Here is a 22,560-nt window from a genome sequence, read left to right as displayed (position 1 = left end):
GCCTTCAAATTGAAAGGGGGGGGGGGGGGATGGAGAACCATTTATCATGCTAATGGATATCAAAAGAAAGCTGGAGTAACCATACTTAGACAAACTAGATTTTGAACAAAAGACTATATAAGAGATGAAGAAGGGCACTATGTCATAATAAAGGGGTATATCCAACCAGAAGATCTAACAATTGTAAATACTTATGCCCCTAAATTGAAAGCAGCCAAATGTATAAATGAATTAATAACAAAGAAATTCATCGATAATCACATAATAGCAGGAGATTTTAACAACCCACTTACAGCAATGGACAGATCATCTAAGGAGATCAACAAGCAAATAATGGCTTTGAATGACACACTGGACCAGATGGACTTAACATATATTCACAACATTTCACCCTAAAGCAGCAGAATACAAACTCTTTTTAAGTGCACATATTCTCCAGAATAGATTCACACTGGGTCACAAATCAGGCCTCAACCAGTACAAAAAGACTGAGATCATATCAGGCATATTTTCAGACCACAACGCTATGACACTTGAAGTCACTCGAGAAAAAATTTGCAAAGACCACCAATACATGGAGGTTAAAGAACATCTTATTAAAGAATGAATGGGTTAACCCAGAAAATTAAAGAAGAAATTAAAAAATACATGAAAGCCAAAGAAAATGAAAACATGACAGTCTAAAACCTTTGGGATGCAGCAAAGGCGGTCCTAAGAGGGAAGTATATAGCAATTCAGGCCTTCCTCAAAAAGGAAGCAAAGTCTCAAATACACAACCTAGCCTTACACCTAAAGGATCTGGAAAAATAACGGTAAATGAAGCCCAAAACCAGCAGAAAAAGGGAAATAATAAAATTTAGAGCTGAAATAAATCACATAGGAATAATTAAAAAAAAAAGGTAGAACAGATAGATAAAACTAATAGCTGGTTCTTGAACAGAACCATAACCAGTAAAGAAATTCAATCAGTAATCAAAAATCTCCCAACAGACAACAGTCCAGGGCCAGATGACTTCCCAGGGGAATTCTACCAAACATTTAAAGAAATACTACCTATTTTTTCAAAACCATTCTAAAAAACAGAAACAGAAGGAAAACTTCCAAACTCATTCTATGAGGCCAGTATTTCCTTGACTCCAAAACCAAAGAAGTCACTAAAAAGGAGAATTACAGACCAATATCCCTGATGTACATCAAAACAAAATTCTCTACAAGATACTAGCAAGTCCAAGAGTACATTAAAAGAATTATCATAAATCAATGTCATGTATTAATAAAAGAAACGATAACCAAATGATCCTCTCAATAGATGCAGAAAAAGCATTTGACAAAATACAGCATCCTTTTATTCATAAACACCCTCAAGAAAACAGGGATAAAAGGAATGTATCTCAACATCATAAAGGCCATAATAGAAAGACTAACAACTACTCTCATCCTCAGTGGGGAAATCCTGAGAGCTTTCTCCCTAACGTCAGGAACAAGAAAGGGCCATCCACTCTCACCAGTGTTGTTCAACATAGTACTAGATATCCTAACCTCAGCTATCAGACAACAAAAAGAAAAGGCATTCAAACTGGCAAGGAAGAAGTCAAACTCTCACTCTCTGCAGATGACTTGATCCTTTATCTAGAAAACCTGAAAGACTCCACCAAAAAATTGCCAGAACTGATACACGAATTCAGCAAAGTGGCAGGATACAAAATCAATGTGCGAAAATTTGCTGCATTTTATACACCAATAATGAAGCAGCAGAAGGAGAAATTAAGGAATTGATCCCATTTACAACTGCACCAAACACCTTAAGACTAGGAATAAATCCAACCAAAGAGGTAAAAGATCTGTACTCTGAAAACTATAGAACACTTATGAAAGAAACTGAAGATGACACAAAGAAATGGAAGAACATTCCACGCTTATGAATCAGAAGAGCAAATATTGTTAAAATGTCTATACTATTGAAAGCATTCTACACATTCAGTGCAATCCCCAGTGTAAAATCCCAGTGCAAATCCCAGTGCAAAATACCACCAGCATTTTTCACATACCTACAGCAAACAATCCTAAAATTTGTATGGAATCAGAGAAGAACCTGAATAAGCAAAGTTATGTTGAAAAAGAAAACCAAAGCTGAAGGCATCACAATTCCAGACTTCAAGTTACATCACAAAGCTGTAGTCATCAAGACAATATAACACTGGCACAAAAACAGACACAGAGATCCACGGAACAGAATAGAAAACCCGGAAATACACCCACATCTATATGGTCAACTCATCTTCGACAAAGCAGGAAAGAATATCCAATGGGAAAGATAGTCTCTTCAACAAATAGTGTTGGGAAAACTGGACAGCAACATGCAAAGGAATGAAATTAAACCACTTTCTTATACCACACGCTAAAATAAATTCAAAATGGATCAAAGACCTAAATGTGAGACAGGAAACCATCAAAATCCTACAGGAGAGCACAGGCAACCATCTTTTTGACCAGAGCTGTAGCAACTTCTTACTAGACACATCTCCAGAGGCCAGGAAAACAAAAGCAAACATGAACTAGTGGGACTTCACCAGGATAAAAAGTTTCTGCACAGCTAGGAAACAATCCATAAAACTAAAAGGCAGCCTAGAGAATGGGAGAAGATATTTGCAAATGACATTATCTAGTAAAGAATTAGTATCCAAAACCTATAAAGAGCTTATCAAACACCCCAAAAAAAACAAAAAATCCAGTAAAAAAATAGGCAGAAGACATGAATAAATACTTCTCCGAAGAAGACATACAAATGGCTAACAGCCACATGAAAAAATGCTCAACATCACTCATCATCAAGAAAATACAAATCAAAACCACAATGAGATACCACCTCACAACTATTGGAATGGCTAAAATTAATAACTCAAATCAAGAGATACTGGCAAAGATGTGGGAAAAGGGGAACCTGCTTACCTGTTGGGAATGCAAACTGGCGCAGGCACTCTGGAATACAGTATGGAGGTTCCTCAGAAAGTTAAAGCTAGAACCACGCTATGGTCCAACACTTACACTACTAGGTATTTATCTAAAGGATACAAAAATACTGATTTGAAGGGGCACATGCACCCCAATATTTATAGCAGCACTATAAACAATAGTCACGTTATGGAAAGAGACTAAGTCCATCAACTGATAAATGGATAAAGAAGATCTGGTAAACACATACAATGAAATATTACCCAGCCATTAAAAAGAATGAAATCTTGCCACTGCAAGGACATGAATGGAACTACAGTATATTATGCTAAATGAAGCAAGTCAGTTAGAGAAAGACAAATATCATAATTTCACTCATATGTGTGTGGCATTTAGGAGACTAAACAGATTAACGTAGGAGAAGGGAAGGAAAATAAAATTAAGATAAAAATAGGGAGAGGCAAACCATAAGAGACTTAACTAAGGAGAACAAACTGAGGGGTGCTGGAGGGGAAGTAGGAGGGAGGATGGGCTAAACGGGCTAAGGAAGGCACTTGTAGGGACGAGCACTGGGTGTTATCTGTAAGTGATGAATAACTAAATTCTATTCCTGAAACCAATACTACACTGTATGTAACTAACTGGAATTACATATAATCAAAATAATTTACCGTATTAACAGAGTAAAGGAAAAATGCTGATTATCTCAACAGATGCAACAGCATATGTTCAATATTTATATCATGAAAACTGTAATACCTTAATGACAGAATCAAAGACTTGGAGAGATATGGTGTATATAGGTAGGACAACTCAGTATTGTTAAGATCTCAATTCTTCCCAATTTGACCTATAGATCCAATAAAATCCTAATCAGAATCCCAGCTGTTTTTTTTTTTTTGCAGGAATTGACAAGGTGGTTCTAAAATGTATAAGGAAATAAATATTCCAGAATCACCAAAAACATTTTGAGTAAGACAAATTTGGAGGACTCGCTCCACCTGACTTCATGACTCATTATAAAGCTACAGGAACCAAAACTGTGTGTTTTTGGTATAAGGCAGACACAGACACCAGTGGAGTAAAAAGCCCAGAAATACACAACTACAGTCAAGTGATATTTGGACAACAGTGTCAAAGTAATTGCACAGCAACTGAAATCTTACACAACTTCAGAAAATAGTTTGGCATTTTCCTATAATGTTAAATATACAACTGCCATCTCAGTCAGCAATTTCATTCTTGGTATTTACCCAAGAGAGATAAAAACAAATATACATGAAGACTTGTACTCAAATGTTCATGGCAGCTTTGTTTATATTAGCACAAATGAAAACAACAAAAACAAAGACAAAAAACAAATGTCTATCAATGGGTGAATAAACAGCAATACATCTGCTAAGTGAAATACTACTAAGCAACAAAAAGTAATGAACCTGGATGATACAATAACCTGGATGAATCTCAAAAATAATGAGTTAAGCAAATGAAACTATATCAAAGGAGTATATACAGAATTCCATTCACATGAACTTTAAAAAAAAAAAAAAGACAAATTTAATGTGTGGTGGGTGACACAAAGGAAGTTAATGGTTGTCTTACATTGGTGGGGCAAAATTAAATGTGCAATGATACAAGGGAACATTGTAGAATTACATAATTGTTACAGATCTTGACAGTAGTGTGGGTGTGGGGGGGGGGGGGACATGGGTATATAAATTTGTCCAAATTCATCAAAATGTATACTTAAAATGGATACATTTTACTTACCTATAAATAAAACTTCTGTACAGGTGACAAAAGGCCCTTGCATCACCCCTAATAGTTATCACAGTCCCAGAATACAGTTTACTCAGAAGACTTTTAAAAATACGATGTAAAAAACAGGAAGAAACAAAGGAAACAGTATGAACCATGAAGCCTGCACTATATAGACCCAGAAAAAGCCTCAGTAATACTTATAAAAATTTAAATTGCTTCAAAACTAAAATCAAAATCTTTTAAGTTTTATTTTGCTTGAGTAACCCAAAACAAATAACATGGAAAGTTAAACAGAAACCCCAAGAGTAATCTAAATCAATACTATAAAATACATTTTGTTCTAGTAGACACATTTACTTAAATGTACAGAATGACTTAACTCTGAGTTTAAAGAGTAAATCATCATAGCTCAATTGGACTAAATCACAAATTTCAAAGAAATTCAAAAAGGTATTCATGCAAACCAAAATTGTTTTTTTTTGTTCATTGCTTTAGCTTTCATGAGATTGAACTCATCTTACCTTACAAGAGAATCACTTCGTTTATCAGCTCTAACAAGGAGGACAACTTTCCATCTATGGAAGGCTCCTGGAGCACCAGTGCGTTTCAGCTCTTCACGCCATCTTTTAGGTGCAGATTGCATTTGAGGCGAATAATGAGAGTCTTTTTCAATTTTATAGCCCCATTCATAAGTTGTTTCATCAAGCCATCTGCCACTTTTGGCACTATGAATTATGTAGTCCTTAGTTAGTACCCACTTTCCTAGAAAGCAAATCAACTGTCAATCAGAAAATAATTTTGGTTCTAATGAATGGTAAACAATAAGGACTAAATATCAAATAAAGTTTGACCTTTTTCAACATGAGACCTTTAGGCTATGTTGCCAACACGATCTTTGAATTATGTTTGTTTCCCCAAATTTTTGGTAGAGGGTTACAATGTCACTGAACATTGTATGTAATTTTTCTCATAATAATTCTAAGTCTAAAAACATTACTGAAGAAAATACAAACCCAAGGCTTAATAAAATACATGTGGTATTACTTAAATTATGTCTACTATTACTATTCACCAATTTGGCTGAGATTTATATTTTTCCTCCTATGCTAATAACTTTTGCAATGATGTTTACAGCAATGTTACACTTTGTAAAAGAAATTTACAAACACTCTTGCACCTTCTTTAACTGGGCATCAATAATTGTTTTCAACAGCATGGACAGTATAGGTTTTCATTTTCAGATATAAAAATAAATCCAAGTATCCTTTTGGTGAGTTACTCTAAAAAATAATAAATTTACTGGCATTATATATAATTTTTTTCTGAAAATTAGTGGACTGATGACATGCCAGATCAATCACAGTAAAAGAAACAATAAAAGGAACATCAAGGATAACAAAGATAGAAGGGAGGACACTAAATCCCAAGTTGGACTTATGGAATTAAAATCTTAGAAAAACAAAACAGCGTGATCATTGCTTCATAGCATGGGTGGGAACAGAGGCAGTAGAAGGAGAACAAAGTCTCTTTTCAACGACAGATCAAAGAAAACTTGACTAGAACAGTTCACTGAAGCCTCAAGAAAAGCTTTTTTTTTTTTTTTTTTGGCATTTTGTGCCTATCTTTTTTGTTAATTTTTTTTTTCTGACATAAAACATTTATGTAAGACACTAAGTCTTTGGTAAAGTTAAGGATTTATGCCTCTTTGATACATTTTCGTGTGTTACAAAGTTTTCCTTAGAAAAATAAAACAAAAAAATATTATAACATATTTTCAGAAAAATATCAGGAAAAACCACATTTATTTGATATAATAAGCATACTATCTTTTGGTGATGAAGGTACTTCTTTTTTCACATGAAGATTTTCATTCAAGGAGGAAATTAGTTAATTTACCTGCTGCACAAGCTGCTAAAAACTTTTCACTTTTACACAAACGTTCAGCTATAAGATGTGTACAATTTTTGTATTTCTGGAAGAAAAAAATCCAAGTGAAGAAACGTTACTAAGGTAAGATTTCTTTTATAGCACATTTATTTTATTCTTATAATATCAGGAGGACATTTTATCATTCTTAGGCCAATATTATTTTTCAATTCTATTTTAAATAGTTGGTAAGTTTCTGTACTCACCTCACTCTTAATAAAAGTGCAATCTAGTTTTAAAAGCAATTTGCCTAGAGCTTCCTTTTCTTCCATCTTAAATCCCGTCATCTGGATGATATGCTTTGGAGCACCATCTTCCATCTAACATATATACACATAAAGATAAAATATGTTAAAGATATTATTCACAGGATTGACATTATTTTTTAAACTATGAGTGCAAAAATAAAAAAAATAAAACTTAAACATAAAAAGAATTAAACATCTAAGGCTATATTGTCAATACCACTGTTAAGATTGCTTATGTTCAATAGAAATTGGTTTATAAAGTTATCTTCTCAAAATACAACTGTAAATAGATTTTTTTTTTTTCTATCTTGAACACTGAAAGTTTCCATCAGAACATCACTTGACACTAAAACACTGATGAATGAATACAATTCTTCAGAAGGGGATATTTAAACAATATTAGTATAATAATACTAGCTTCGTTTTAAAAGCACTCTTTTTGTTAAGGTCTTATGCAACAAGTACAATATGGACAATGAAACCTAATCTTATAACAATTTTTAAGGTGCTTATGGATATAAATTGAGAGTATGTGTAAGTAAGTAGAGATGATAAAACTTATGGTCCCACATCATTTACACCAAGTAACTTAGTGTAGTAGGTACATATAATGAACCTGGATTCTATTCCTAATATACATTTCTTAACTCTGCTATATGTTAGTTTCATCACCTACAAAATAAACTGAAAAAAAAAAAATCAGTTTTCAAGTTTATTTTATTTTATTTTTTTTTTATGTTTATTTATTTTTGAGAGAGAGAGACAGAGCAGGGGAGGGGCAGAGAGAGAGGGAGACACAGAATCTGAAGCAGGCTCCAGGCTCTGAGCCATCAGCACAGAGCCCGATGTGGGGCTCGAACTCACCAACTGTGAGGTCACCAACCTGGGCCCCCGAAGTCGAAGTCGGATGCTTAACCAACTGAGCCACCCAGGCGCCCCTTAATCTACATTTTAATAGGAACCTTAATTTTAATAGGAACCTTAATCTACATTTAATAGGAACCTTAATCTACATTTAAATGTTATTCATAAAACATTTTGTTTTTGAAGAGGCACATTTATTAAGCAAAAAAGATTACACCTCACTGTATTTTTATTTATTTTTTTAAATGTTTTAAAAAAGTTAATTTACTTATTTTGAGAGAGAGAGAGAGAGAGAGAGAGAGAGAGAACAAGCAGGGAAGGGTCAGGGAGAGAGAGGATCCCAGGCAGGCTCCGTGCTGCCAGCACTGAGACCAATGTGGGGCTTGAACTCAGAAACTCTGAGACCTTAGCTGAGATGAAGAGTCAGATGCTTTACCTGCTGAGACACTCAGGCGCCCTCACAGTATTTTTAATTAGAATACAGAATTTTGTTTGTTTACATGACATCAGAACTTCAGAACTAGATAGTATCATATAGAAAATCTACTCTTTATAGATGAAGAAAGCAGGGACTAGAGAAATTGGTAATTTTTCATTTCTCTAACAATTATGTCACTATGGCTCTAAATTAGTGTTTAATTAATGCCGTAGAGCAAAAGCAGCTGACCCTTTAAAGACAATTAAAAGGAAACTAAAAAATTATACCTGTTTGAGGCCGGGAATAGTAACAGACAGCTGGTGACAAATGTTACATAGAACAAGACGAGTACAAGACAAGTGTTCTTTTTAGAAAGTCTACTGTCAAAGACCAAACGTATATAGGTACTAAATATATATGAACTATACATACATATATGTATTTAAGTAAAAGTTGAGACTCATTCTTGAGTAAAACCTGAAAGAAAGTCTCACTGTGAACAATTAAAAGCACTATTCAGGGTTATGAGTGAAGCTTCATTTTCTTTGCTTAAGGTTTCTAAGAGGAAGAACTTCAGCTGGAAATAAGCCTGGTTTCTCTCTACCTTTCATCACTCCTTGCTTTGGGAGGAGAAGTTACCTGAGAGAACTAACTGGATATGTATGCTTTGCTGGACCACCCTCTTGCAAAGACAAGTTCCTATTAATGCTTTCTGACATGTCCCAAGAAACTGCCAGTAGTAATCCTGCAGTGTGGTGGGTAAATGAATTCTGAGATTATGTATTAAGAAGCACACTTGAATTACACAAAGCTAACTCTTCCAAACCAATTTTTAATCAGTAAAAAAGCTGGTATTTTGGCCCCAAAATAATGAATTTTCTTATTTCTCTAGTGGCTCCAAAAGAGGGAAAGGGATGTAATGCATTAACTCTTTAAAATCCTAAAAATCCAGATACTTAACATAAAGAATGTGTCTCTAAGGATAAGGTTCCTCAATGAAACATTTTTTTTAAAGTTAAAAGGTTCTGGTACAAAATTGTAAAATGCACAAAACAGGGCTTGTTATCATATGAAAAACCACTCATGAAAATACAGCCAACACTAAGTAAATTATAAGTGGCTTCTTGCAGAAGGAACTCCTTATAAATCTCTTTAACCATGTTTATGGGATATATGACATAGCTGCTGAGTGATAATATCCACTTATATAGACTGGTAATATATAAAAAACTTTACAAAGAATATGCTCTGCTGCTTGAAACAATGACTCAGTTTGATGCAGAACACATTAACACATGTAAAATAAAGCCACAAGTGGATTACAAGGCATATGACCACAAGTAGGGAGAAATGCTGCTTCTATTAATTCTATGGATATAAATAAATCCTTCAGGCAAATTTCCTTTAAAAAATGATAGGTCCTCCTTGAAAAAGAAAGCAAAGCTGGAGGCTTCACAGTTCCAGACTTAAGTTATATTACAAAGCTGTAGTCATCAAAACAGTATAGTACTGGCACAAAAATAGACACATCAGTGGAACAGACTAGAAAGTCAGAAATGAATCAACAAATATATGGTCAACTAATCTCTGACAAACCAGGAAAGAATATCCAATGGGAAAAAGATGGTCACTTCAACAAATGATGCTGGGAAAACTGGACAGCAACATGCAAAAGAATGAAACCGGAACATTTTCTGACACAGGACACAAAAATAAATTCAGCATGGATGAAAGACCTAAATGTGAGACCTGAAACTATAAAAACCCTAGAGGAGAACAGAGGCAGTAACCTTTTTCTAGATAGGTCTCCTGAGGCAAGGGACAAAAGCAAAAATAAAATATTGGGACTTCATCAAAATAAGCTTCTGCACAGAAAAGTAAACAATCAATAAAACTAAGGCAATTTAGGAACGGGAGAAGACATTTGCAAATGAAATATCTGATAAAGGGTTAGTATCCAAAATATATAAAGAATTTATAGAACTCAACATGCAAAAAAACCCCAAATAATCTAATTAGAAAATCGGCAGAAGACATGATAGACATTTTCCTAAAGAACACACCCAGATGGCCAAGAGACACATGAAAAGATGCTCAACATCACTGATCATTAAGGAAATACAAATCAAAACTATAAGATATCACCTCACACGGGACAGAATGGCTAAAATCAACAATATGAGAAACAACAGCTGTTGGTGAGGATGTGGAGAAAGCAGAACCCTCTTGCACTGTTGGTGAGAATGCAAACTGGTGCAGTCACTCTGGACAACAGTATAGAGGTTCCTCAAAAAGTAAAAAATAGACCTACCCTATGATCCAGCAATTGCAATAGTATTTACCCGAAGAATAAAAATATATATATAATTTTTTATTGGGGATAAATGTACCCCAATGTTTATAGCAGCATTGTCTATAATAGCCAAATTATGGAAACAGCCCAAGTGTACATAGACTGATGAATGGATAAAGATGTGGTATATATACAATGGAATATTACTCGGCCGTAAAAAAGAATGAAATCTTGCCATTTGCAACGACATAGGTGGAGCTAGAGAGTACTATGCTAAGTGAAATAAGTCAGAGACCAACAAATACCACATGATTTCACTCATCGATGTAATTTAAGAAACAAAAATGAGCAAAGTAAAAAAAAAAAAAAAAAAAGAGAGAGAGAGAGGGAGGCATACCAAAAAAAACAGTTGGGATTAAATAGGTGATAGGGAATAAGGAGCGCACTTGTGATGAACATCAGGTGTTGTAAGGAAGTGCTAAATCATTATACCGTACACCTGAAACCAATATTACACTGTGTTAACTGAAATTTAAATAAAAACATTAAAAAAGAATTAAAAAAACAATTAAAAAAACAAGCAAAAAAGAAAATGGTAGGTCCTTTAAGAAATACTAGGTAAGTGGGGTGTCCGGGTGGCTCAGTTGGTTGAGTGGCCAACTTCAGCTCAGGTCATGATCTCACGGTCCGTGAGTTCGAGCCCCACGTTGAGCTCTGTGCTGGCAGCTTGAAGCCTGGAGCCTGGTTTGGATTCTGCGCCTCCCTCTCTCTCTGCTCCTCCCCTGCTTGTGGTCTCTCTCTCTGTCTCTCAAAAATAAATAGATGTTAAAAAAAAAAAAAAAACTAAAAAAAAAAAAAGAAATACTAGGTAAGTGAAATTCAACACACCATTGAAGATCATCTTGGTATTTTCTTTTTTTTTTTTAATGTTTATTTTAGAAAGAGAGAGAGAGAAAGAGCAGGGGAAGGGCAGAGAGGGAGACACAAAATCCCAAGCAGGCTCCAGGTTCTGAGCTGTCAGGGCAGAGCCAGGCACAGGGCTCTAACTCATGGACTAAGAGAGCATGACGTGAGCCAAAGTCAGATGCTTAACCAACTGAGCCACTCAGGTGCCCCCCAAAGAATAATAAAAAAGAATTAAAACAAACAAAAAGAAAATGGTAGGTCCTTTAACAAATATTAGGTAAGTGAGATTCAAAATACTGGTGAAGATCATCTCGGTATTCTAGTGGAAAAGCAATCTAACTTTTTATATTTCTTGAGAGCCACTTTTATCAGAGGAACACAAGTGTTTTAGTCATATTTATATTACCTACTACATTTATTTTGTTTATTTTAAAGATTCAAAAAGCTATTTAGTAGGCTATTCGAAGAAATGTTGCCAAAAGAGAGGCTGATTAGCTTTAAAAACCTAAAATTTTGCTCATCTGGCTTTTCTAAAATATTGACATATATAGACTGTTAAATAATCAGAATATACATACAGAAAGCAATGAATACAAAATCACTGTAACATTATTATCCAGAATGTTCTATTTAAAGATTGTCCTTTAAATTTTATTCTTCTGCTTCCTGAGAACTAGATGTTATATAGAACTACAAGGGGGAAAAATACTATATTCCTCTTTTCGATCAAGTTAATTAACAGCTATTCTATAATTGGAATGTTTATTATTATTTTTTTAATGTTTATTTAGAGAAAGAGACAGCATGCAAGTTGGGGAGATGGGCAGAGAAGAGAGAGAGAATCCCAAGCAAGCTCCACACTCCGCATGGAGCCAGACGCTGGGCTCCATGCCACGACCATGAGATCATCACCAGGGCCAAAATCAAGAGTCCAAGTGCTCTACTGACGGAGTCACCCAGGGGCCCCGGAATGTTTATGATTATTGGCATTTTCGCACATTTTGATGTATAAATTATTAAATGACTTGGATGTGCATCATGCAAACTTTTCATCTTAAATCATACTTTGTTTGCAGTGGAATAAATACATCCATTTTGTATATTTAACAGCATTTTCTATCACAGCAAGAGTCCACAGTAAAATGAAAACAGGACCAACTACTTAATAGAAATCAGGAAAGCTCTTTTAAAGCAATTTCTTTCCTCTGAAAAACAATTAAAAATGAAACTGAAACTAAACAAGCAAGAAGAAGGGAAGTGTGAAATAACAGCATGTCCTGATTCAAACATTATGCAAATACTAATGTTAAAAAACAAATAAAAATAAAGGGCACTTATTTACAAGTTTATCAGAAAAACTGGGCTATTAGCTAAACTTTCACAGAAGTGTGAATCCTAGCGATGGCACAAACTAACTAGCACAATTTTTTAAAAACAAATTCCGGGGGCACCAGCGTGGCTCAGTCGATGGAGCATCCAGACTCAATTTTGGCTCAGGTCATGGTCTCATGGGGTTTGTTAGTTCCAGCCCCCCCATCAAGCTCCACACTGACAACACAGAGCCTGCTTGGAATTCTCTCCCCTCTCTCTCTTTCTCTCTCCCCCCCTCCTTCTCTCTCTCTCTCTGAAAATAAATAAACATGAAAAAAAAATAAAAATAAATTCCATTAACCTAATCGAGTAGCATCCTATTAGCAAGTGTTCTAGTTTAAGTAACAGTTTACAATAGATTTAGCAATGCTTTTTAATACTATAATCCTATGACAAACTTATGGGCTGGATCACTGATATAATTCATACAGATACATGAAAAAATTGATATTTGTATACATAGAAAAAGACATTTATAGATACATGAGTAGTGTTATTTATATTTATTAAATCAGTGGTTTAATGATTCTTCCTATGACCCTGCAGGATTAAGAAAACAAGAAACAACAGCCTGATATGCCAATAAGCCCAAAGAGAGGATTATATAATACTGGTTTAATAACTACTAATGACTCAAATAATTCAAAGTCCTTATAAGAAGGGTCAAGTTTTATGTGGGTGATATGTTCTGGGGTACGGAGGATCAAGGGCTAACTGCCAGATGTCTTCCAGTGCAAGAGAGTAAGTAAACATGCTGCAATATAATTCTATCATTGGTATTCTAAGGAAATGATAGCTTTTTCTAGAACTTGTAGGGAGTGGTCCTTCAAGCATTCACACAGAAGCTACTATCCTAACACAACAAAAAGAAGAGAAAACAGAGAGCATTTATTTAAAGTTAAAGGTTTTATCTTTACCGTCAAAAAGTGAAAAATTACACACTAGATTCTTAGTTACAAGAAAATACTTTTGTAATAATTTTTTTAAACATAGTATTTAAAAAAATAGTTACTTACCTTGAACCATATAATACACACAACTAAGCAGATAATGATTGTGAACAGAGCTGGCATTTATGCAGAGAAAGCAACTGTCTCTGTGGTGTGGACTTTCCCAAAATATCTCCCACATGGGCCTATCCCTGATGCCTGAAATTCCTGTGCAGTTGGTGTTGGTTGGAAATGCAAATAAACCTATAGCACTCATCATAATTAAGAACATTTTATTATGTACTAGCTTTTTAGGGTCTATGAATTCTTTACAATGACACATAGCTAGAACATAACTGAAGAATATGACCGAGTGTATAGAAAAGAGAAGTCAGGGAGAAGTAGAGGCAATACAGTAGGAATATAGTTGAATGCAAAGGTCTGGTTCAGGAGGGAGGATAAAAAACTAGGGTGTAAACCACTGAGTGAAAGAATAAAGTGCTGCAAAAAATGGGCAGGGATGCTCAACAAAGTTTGTGGTAGAAAAATAAGCATAAACGTCTGATCCTCTGATTACATTGATTTTATGATCAACCATAATGCATCCTTTAAGTTGTATGCTAATAATTAAGATAAAGGATTTACTTAAAAGTTTATGTATGTGAAAAAATAACATATATATATATAAACAAAACTGAGATGATATAGTTCTGTATTTTAAGTTTTATTTAAAATATTATCATGTTCATTTTTCCATGCCAGTGAATATTCTTCATCCTTTCAAGGCAACCAGTAAGTAACTGAAAACTGAAAACTAAAGTTTCTTAATGTTATTCTAGGGAACTATTTTGCTTTTAAACCTACCTCTCTTTTGATTTTAAATCTACTAAAGAAAATCACTTCTAAACTTCCCTTTTCTGGAAAGGATATACCCAGTCTTAAATACAATCAATATTGCTGCTTTGTCAAGAGTTTTAAGATTTTCATGGTTTCTCCTACCTAAAGCGTTTAACAGGGAAAGCAAATAAGTGAAAAAGGGTCAAAGGGTTGGATCTCTGTTTTAACCAGTATCACAAAAGGTATATACAAATCACTTTATTCATAGTGAGTAGATTACTGTTTGGCTCTGAATGCGGTAACATCAAGCGAAATTTAGGAATTCTGTATGTACCCTCTTGGCCTAACAGCCAAATTAGGCCTTTTTTAATTTCATTCAGCTGGCCTTTGGAATTTTTTTCTTAAAGATGTAGTGTCCATTCCTGCCTCTTCCTTTAAAGATACAAAATATGTGTGCTTGTGTGTATTTGCCTCCAGTGTGTATAGGTCTCCAGTGGTGAGACCAAAGGCATGCTCTTATTCCAATGGCATTACTTGGGAAAGGAGCAGTCATACTCAGTCTTTTTGACGGTAAATTTAGCAGAAGAGGGAGCAAATGAAGTTGCAGCAGAATGACTCTGGTGAGGAAGAAATGGCAGGCTAAGAGGACTTATGGAGATATTCTATCTATCCAGTACCATACAAGGAACAAGTGCACTGGAGATGCTACTTTTATGGATAAAGCCACCCTTAAGGAAACAAGATGGACAAGAGGGGCCATGTTCAGGGAAAAAAGAATGGATAGACCGTCTATGTTGGCTAGCTATGGGGGATGAAAGTCAAACCTGCTTTAAGTACACTAGGAACTTTGTATTAATTACTTAGTAGAAGCATAAGATATAAAGTTAAACAAGCAAGAGTTCACTCTTAATGAGGACCTAACTATAGTCTGTATACTACATGTTAGTTCCTTCCCTTAGTGACAATTTAAGTGCTGTTTACCCTTCTTATACGGATGAGGATACTAGAGAATCTTAGCGATTAAGAAACTAGCTCAAGGGTACACAGCTAGCAAAATGGTGAAACCAAGGTTTGGTTCAAAGATCTGCCTGTTTCTGTTTCTAAACGCCTTTTCTACAATACCACGAACTTAAATTTCAGAATTTAGCCTAATACTTTTAACCACATTATAATTTTACAAATTAACCTATTTTTAGCTAGTACAAGAGAAAAATATACTGCAGGAAAAGGAATCTACTATGAGGGTGAGGAGATATTTAAATGAACAGTATTACTGAAAATATGTAAACATAATTAAAAAAATAACACTGATGTCTAAAATTTCAACGCATTTCTAGGAACAATCTAAAGAGTGCCATTTTTTTATTACAAAAAAGTAAATTTTCATTATTTTCTTTTCAAAATGGATCTCAGATGAATTAATTACTAGACTAATTCATATGGGCTTTTCTCCATCAAGAACAAGGAAACAGCCTATTTGAAAGTAATTTTGATACAAAGAAAGTAAAAACTAAGTCAACCTAAAAGTTTCAGGGAGGGGCACCTGGGTGGCTCAGTCCGTTAAGCATCTGACTTTGGCCCATGTTGCGCTCTGTGCTGACAGCTGAGAGCCTGCTTCAGATTCTGTGTCTCCCTCTCTGCCTCTTGCCCACCTGTGCACGAGCGCTCTCTCTCTCTCTCTCTCTCTCTCTCAAAAATAAACATTAAAAAAAAGTTTCAGGGATATTTTGGGGCGCCTGGGTGGCTCAGTTGGTTAAGTGTCCAACTCCTGGTTTCAGCTTATATCATGATTTGTAGTTCTTGAGTTGGAGCCCCACATCGGGCTCTGCACTGACAATATGGAGCCTGTTTGAGGTTCTCTCTCCCTCTCTCTGCCCTGCCCCCTGCTCATGCTCTCACTCTCTCAAAATCAATAAACCTCTAAAAAATAACTTAAAAAAAGTTTCAGGGAGACTTTACTTTTAAGCAATAAGATGTCCTTAGAAGGTTAGAAAGAGTACATAATACATTGTGCAGGATATGTTTTCCATTAGCATATTTATGGACAATTACAACAGTTACATTATTTCATTATAGTTGTCTTATTGAGAAAGAGGATTCTGTACTTTCTTTAGGTTTTATTATTCAGTCTATATGCAATTGTTCATTTTAAAAAGTGTTTAAGCAATGAAAAGATTACCTTAGAATTAATAAGAAAAATACTCTTTAGTTAATAAAGCTATACTATTGGTTAAAAAAAAAAAACATTTCCATGAAAATTTTGGATACTATTATGAAGTCATAAGAGATATGAATTTTGATTATGAAAGGTAGCCACATTTAACCACTGTTTCAAAGACTGTTTCACATGATTATGCTTTCTGCTTTAAGGAAGCAAGAAAATATACACCATACAATTGAACCTAAGTCAACAGGCAAAAAAAAAAAATCGTTACTTAGAAAACAGATCTAAAAGGGGCTTATCTGCATTACTTGAAGGCTAATGGTCTTCACAGTAATTTATACATTCAAGTGTTTAAAACATCCTGATTCATTTAAATTAACAATACTCTTTAAATCAGATATAGTCAAGTTAGACATAAAAACACACCCCCGATATTCAACTTATGTACTGAACACCTGCAATACAAGTTATGAAAAGTTCCTAAAACGAGAACACCTTGCATATCAATAGATACTTCTAGGTACTGAGGCATAACTTAACATAAACCAAAAAGTTCACTAGGCACTCTGTCGTCACACGTCTACTGTAAATTCAATTTAAATGTTCATACCTAAAGTCTCAACGAAAAAAAAAATTGGGGAGGGGGACAGGATAGTCATTTGTCAAAAAAAAGAGCTGGTGACCTCCAAAAATCAGGCTCCATCTAATTTCTGGGTCAAATCCTGACAGGAAGTATCTGAGACAAACCAAAAAAATTTTTTTTCAATATTTAATCAGACACTTTGGAAGTGGGAGGAAATGTGAAAATGATTAGTCTTGTTCCCAGACTCAGGCAGCTAAGATATTATAACCTCCAGGAACGTACACCCTTCTTTTAGGAAAAGTGTGTGCGTATGTTTAAAGGCATACAGTAGCCGCAAATACATGATTATTACCATTTGGTTATGTTAAAAAATTCTACCAGGGAGAAAAGAATGGCACCACTTTCCCCGTCACTGGTAGGTGGGCCAGGGGGATCCGAGCCACCTGCACTGACGCTAAATTATGGAAAGCAGCCAAGAGACTCAGCGAGAGGCGTCCCAGTCGGTTCTATGGAAACGAGAGACGCCGGTGGCCTAGCGCCTTCCTGGCAGAAGATCGACCAGCCGAGCTGCGCAAACAGGAGGCGGGGGAAGCCGCTCAGCCCTGCACTGCGGAGACTCCCGGCGGCGGTCCCAGCCGCGGCAAGGGCGGAGCGGGGCGGGGTCTGCGGCCGCAGCCCACCAACGCGGGCGCAGAGCTCAGCGAGGCCGGGCGAGTGGGAACGAATGGTGGCTGCGGAAGGCAGGAGAAGCGGGCACCGCCGGCGCTCAACCCCAGCCCCTTCCCAATCTCACAGCCGGGCGCCGCAGAAACTTCGGGGGCAATGAGGAAACAACCCCAGAGAGGGTACACTGTGTCTTCCGAGCTGAGGCCCTTTACCTTCCCTGCCGGAGAGTCTGGGCTGCTTCCCTCGGGTGGCGGTGGTGACAGGGGAGACGACTGCCGCTGCAGCACTCGCTACCTCACTAATCCGGGCTCTGGGAAATAATTTCCCGCCGCGCGCTAGGCGGCCCCGGAAGCTATGGTACCATTTCCGGGTGGTTGTCAGTGACGCTCTCGATCCGTCGTCAGGGTGGTCCGAGCGGGTGCCTGACTGGGTTCTGGCGGGTGGGCCAGGTTCTGCTAGATGTGCGTCAGACGTGGGAGACGGGTAAGTCATTTTTCTGGGTTGCCTCCTGGGGCTGATAGTTCCGACCGGTCGGGGCCCGGTGTAGCATCTTAGCAAGACCAAGAAGTGAGCGGGAGAGGGTTGAACCAGGAGTCTGCATCCAGCCCTAAAGCGTTTGACTCGCTGCTGCTGGAAAAGGCCCCGGGATTCCGGCTCACCCCGTTCTCCACGAGGACAGTCCATCTCCAACTTGGAACTCGACCTCGGAATCCCACCTGAGGCCAAAGACAATGTGTACCGCGATTTGTAGTAGCGAGTCGTCCAGTATCCAAGGAGTGTCATTACTCTCCCATTGGCAGCATTTAGTCACTCTCGATTTTCGAGAGCTCCTTTACCATCCTTGTCCTGGCTGTTTCCATTGCCTTGGGTTGCACCTTTTACAAATGTTTGGGATGAGGGAGTCGTTCATGTTTGGAATTAAACGTTCCCGCCGCTGTTTGAATTGGGTAAGAAGGTGCTTTGTTTTCCTGACTACCACGAGCTCCTGGACTGTAGATGTACGTTTTAGCTTTAGGAAACCTGTGATCACGAGGGGGAAAGTATGTGTAGCTTCAGACAGAAGTGCTCTTGCTCTGCTCCAGGTTTCCTCCGTAATGAAGGATTGGGGAGAATTTTGAAGACTGAGGTACCCACAATAATTGTAAAGAGAAAATTGCTTGCGATGGAGAGATGATGAGAGGAAAGGTGTTCTCTCAGTGGAAGGTTTGAAATATGTCATTTAGGGAACCTTGGCTACTTCACTTTTATGTATGCACTTTCTTCAGGTAAGTAGTTTGCCCTCAGCACCTTCTATTTAAATCATTACTTTTCCCCCTAAAAGGCAGCTGATTTTTATTCCCAAACAGCCGGTTCCAAAAAGAGTTCTAGAAATTACCCTAAAAAAAAAAAAAGCCCCTGATGCATTAGCCAAATTCCTTTTTACCTTTTGAGAGTCATGCAACCATATTTAGGACAGCACATTGATATTCTGATCTCCTTGTTGATTCACAGTTCAACCAACTTTTATAATATCCTCATTCGGTCCCAATTTTACCATGTTTATTTAAACTTGTGTTCTCCATTTGAAAGGATTGTAAATAATTGAAGGGAAATTACATGTGTCAATATAGCAACTAGCCTTTTAGACAGGCAGTGATCTTTTGGTATTCTTGCCCTTGATTTGTGGTCCTTGAAATTTATACAGCCAACGACTAATACCACAAATAGCTAGCGTTTGCCAGGCACGGTACATTCCTTGAAGTTACTACCATTCTACAAGAAAACTTGTATTATCCCTGTTTTGCCAACGTTTTCTACTGAGACTCAAAAACATTGTGACTGAGACTGAAAAACATTCCCACAAATTTTATAATCAAATGGCACAATTGAGATTTGAACAGTCTACGTGACACCTAAACTTGGGCTCTTTTTACTGTGCTTTATACTCATAAATACCTATAACAGAATCATTCTTTTTATTCTCACGTAAAATCGGATAGACAGTATGTCACATTCAGAAGTCAGAGGGATAGCAAAACTGGAGTATAAAGAGATTTTAGGGATGTGTTAATGGGTTAACGGATTCCTTACGTTAAAGTATTAAAGATTAAGGAATGTATTAAGGATTTAAGGTATCACCATGAAGTACCTTTGTCATATGAATAATCTGGCTTCTTTTCTATGTTGATTCTTGGCCTCTTTTAGCTTCCTAACTCAAACAAATGTAAATAATCTAAAGACCATCAGGATATAGATGACTCTAACGCCAGAATATCAGCTGTCTTTTTAGACAGGTGTTTCCTCTCTTTCTGTCTCTCTCTATCTCCCTCTCCCCCCCCCCCCCCCACACACACACACGAAGAAAAAGAAAAATGAGGGGCGCCTGGGTGGCTCAGCCAGTTAAGCATCAGACTTCGGCTCAGGTCATGATCTCATTGTTCGTGAGTTAAAGCCCCACATGGGGCTCTGTGCTGACAGCTCAGAGCCTGGAGACTGCTTCAGATTCTGTGTCCCCCTCTCTCTCTGCTCCTCCCCCACTCACGCGTGTGTGCTCTCTCTCTCTCTCTAAAAAATAAACATTAAAAAAAATTTTTTTTTAAAAAGAGAAAATGAATGAGCACAAACTTCATAAAATTGAACTTTGTAATGCCCTGTAAAGAATTGCTATTTATTGGTTATTAGCAAAACTGTTACATTTCATTCATGTAACCTCAGACAGATGGTGCTTATCACACATTTTAAGAGAGTATCCTTAATTAAACATACCCGTTCCAGTATTCTATTTTATGTAGCGAAGAAGTAGCCTAATTGTCAGGGAATTTACTAAAATTTCATTGAAATGACCAATATTATAAATAACATAGAACTTAGTTATAAAGAATATCCTATTTTATAAACACAAGTATATATGTACAGCTAGTCTCAAATACTAATGTTCATTTTATTACATTGTATTAACTTCACTGTGTGAAAGGTATTTGCTTTGTGTAGTTCATAGGTAGATCTCAGGTGTTTGTTTTCAATCCAATGTTACTGCTATGAAGGTTGAGACTGTATCTTTTGTCCATTATCCCATATTCAGCATTTAGCACAGTGTCTGGCATAGTGTAGGGGCTCAGTAAACATTTACTGAAGGAGTGATTGCTTTTCAAAATGTTCTTTATCCACAGAGAAGTATTTGTACATGCGTTTTTTTTTTAAAGGGTCTTACCACATACTTATTTATCGAAACTCACTTTGATGCTGAAATGTAATGTCCACTCCACACTCATCCTTAAAAGGCAGTGTGGTCCCTTGCGAAGAAAATGGGACAGTGAGATGGGAGATGAGAATACCTAATATTTATTGTAGTTTACACTCTGCTATGCAGTGTTCTATTTTATACTCACAGAACTATATAGAGAGTATTATTACCCTGCTTTTACAGATGAGAAAACTAAAGCAAAGATAAGCTTGCAAATGGTCCTAGGTTACCATAATCATCAGGTGCCAGAGCTGTGATTTGAACCATTGCTCGCTTCAGAGGCCACTACCTTACCCACTTTGCTATACTGCCTCTATTTGGATTTTAATCCTGGCTCATCTACTAACTAGGTGTATACACAAAGGGAAATTTATTTCTCTGAGGATCATTTCTCAAATACTCAGAGTAATACTTGGGAGTCAGCTAAAGTCAGAGGATTTTACAGCTGAAGGGACTTTATAGATCATTTAAACCCACCCTCATGTGTTATAGATTAAAAATTAGAGACTATACAAATCAACTAAAAATAAATGAAAAATTGTCCATTCTACTCCAGCCCCAATCCAGCACCTGCCTATTACCCCCTACCCCCAATCTGCTCACCTGGTTAGGGAGTAGTCCTGTGCTTCTTAGTGAATGGATGGCTGAGACTCAGGGCTCAGGCCCAGCCAGAGGTGGGAGGGGACTCTAAGGGTCCATCTAGCACTGCGTTTCTGGGGCTTCTCCCTGAGAGGACATGGATTCACATCAGTAGTGTGGGGATTGGTTTATAAGCTCTTTGTTCCAACAGGGTGGGGGCTGGGCACTGGCACCTAGCTGAGATGCTGTTGGGGGTTCAGGTTTGGCTGGGGGTGGGGATTCTCTGAAGCCGTGAGGTCTTCTACTCCTGGTCTCCGTGGCTCCTGCCCCTTACTGATGTCTGTGACTCTGAGCAACTACCTGCCTGTGTCTAGGCCTCAGTTTCCTCATTTGAAGTCACTGGGTAGGGGACCCTTGCCTCTTTCCTCCCAGGAGTGGGTCCAGGACCTCCACGATGGGGTCAGTCTTGGGTCTCCTCTTCCTGATCTGCCTGCGCGCAGATCCCCAGGATTGCCACTTTTGGAAGATCTTCCACAGGCCTCTGCTACAGAAAACCAAAATAACAAAACAACACCAAAAAACCCCCGCACATTGCCTCACCCACCTTCCAGTGTTTGCATATGTTGCTGACTTACTTCCAACACGCAGCTCTGACTGACGTACTGCACAGTACTGCTAGGCTGTGTTCTTTTAGAGGCTGGGAAACAACCAGGGATTAATCCTTAGACATGATGATTCTACAGACGCCTGACATACCTCTTCAGGTGACTCTGGTTAAGGGAAGTTTTTGAGTGGTGCACACAAAAGTCTGCAGTTGAATCAAGAGATAAAGGTAAAAAT

The 22,560-nt window shown here is 37.1% G+C and overlaps 2 protein-coding genes across 10 annotated transcripts in view; one reads left to right on the top strand and one right to left on the bottom strand.

Annotated features, from left to right (window-relative positions):
• The window catches only part of SLF1 (SMC5-SMC6 complex localization factor 1), an 80,981-nt gene extending 62,717 nt beyond the window's left edge, over window positions 1–18,264 (bottom strand). For 2 of the 5 annotated variants that reach the window (XM_053223565.1, XM_027037947.2), the window contains exons 1-4: window positions 13,756–14,683; window positions 6,846–6,959; window positions 6,610–6,685; window positions 5,235–5,475 (exon numbers count right to left, since the gene is read on the bottom strand). In XM_053223565.1, coding sequence (XP_053079540.1) covers window positions 5,235–5,475; window positions 6,610–6,685; window positions 6,846–6,959; window positions 13,756–13,812 — 488 coding nt within the window. In that variant the 5' untranslated portion in view covers window positions 13,813–14,683. Of the gene's footprint in view, window positions 1–5,234; window positions 5,476–6,609; window positions 6,686–6,845; window positions 6,960–13,755; window positions 14,684–17,279; window positions 17,399–18,130 lie in introns of those variants that run through there. The other 3 variants (XM_015065339.3, XM_053223369.1, XM_027037932.2) reach the window with 3 other exon arrangements.
• The window catches only part of KIAA0825 (KIAA0825 ortholog), a 382,909-nt gene continuing 378,608 nt past the window's right edge, over window positions 18,260–22,560 (top strand). For 3 of the 5 annotated variants that reach the window (XM_027037906.2, XM_053221670.1, XM_053222285.1), the window contains exon 1: window positions 18,260–18,401. The gene's annotated coding sequence lies outside the window, so the exon portion shown is untranslated. The remainder of the gene's footprint in view (window positions 18,402–22,560) is intronic. The other 2 variants (XM_027037922.2, XM_027037913.2) reach the window with 2 other exon arrangements.

This window comes from Acinonyx jubatus, chromosome A1, assembly GCF_027475565.1.
Source record: "Acinonyx jubatus isolate Ajub_Pintada_27869175 chromosome A1, VMU_Ajub_asm_v1.0, whole genome shotgun sequence".
In the NCBI taxonomy this organism is placed as follows: domain Eukaryota; kingdom Metazoa; phylum Chordata; class Mammalia; order Carnivora; family Felidae; genus Acinonyx; species Acinonyx jubatus.
This window is presented reverse-complemented; position numbering and strand designations above follow the sequence as displayed.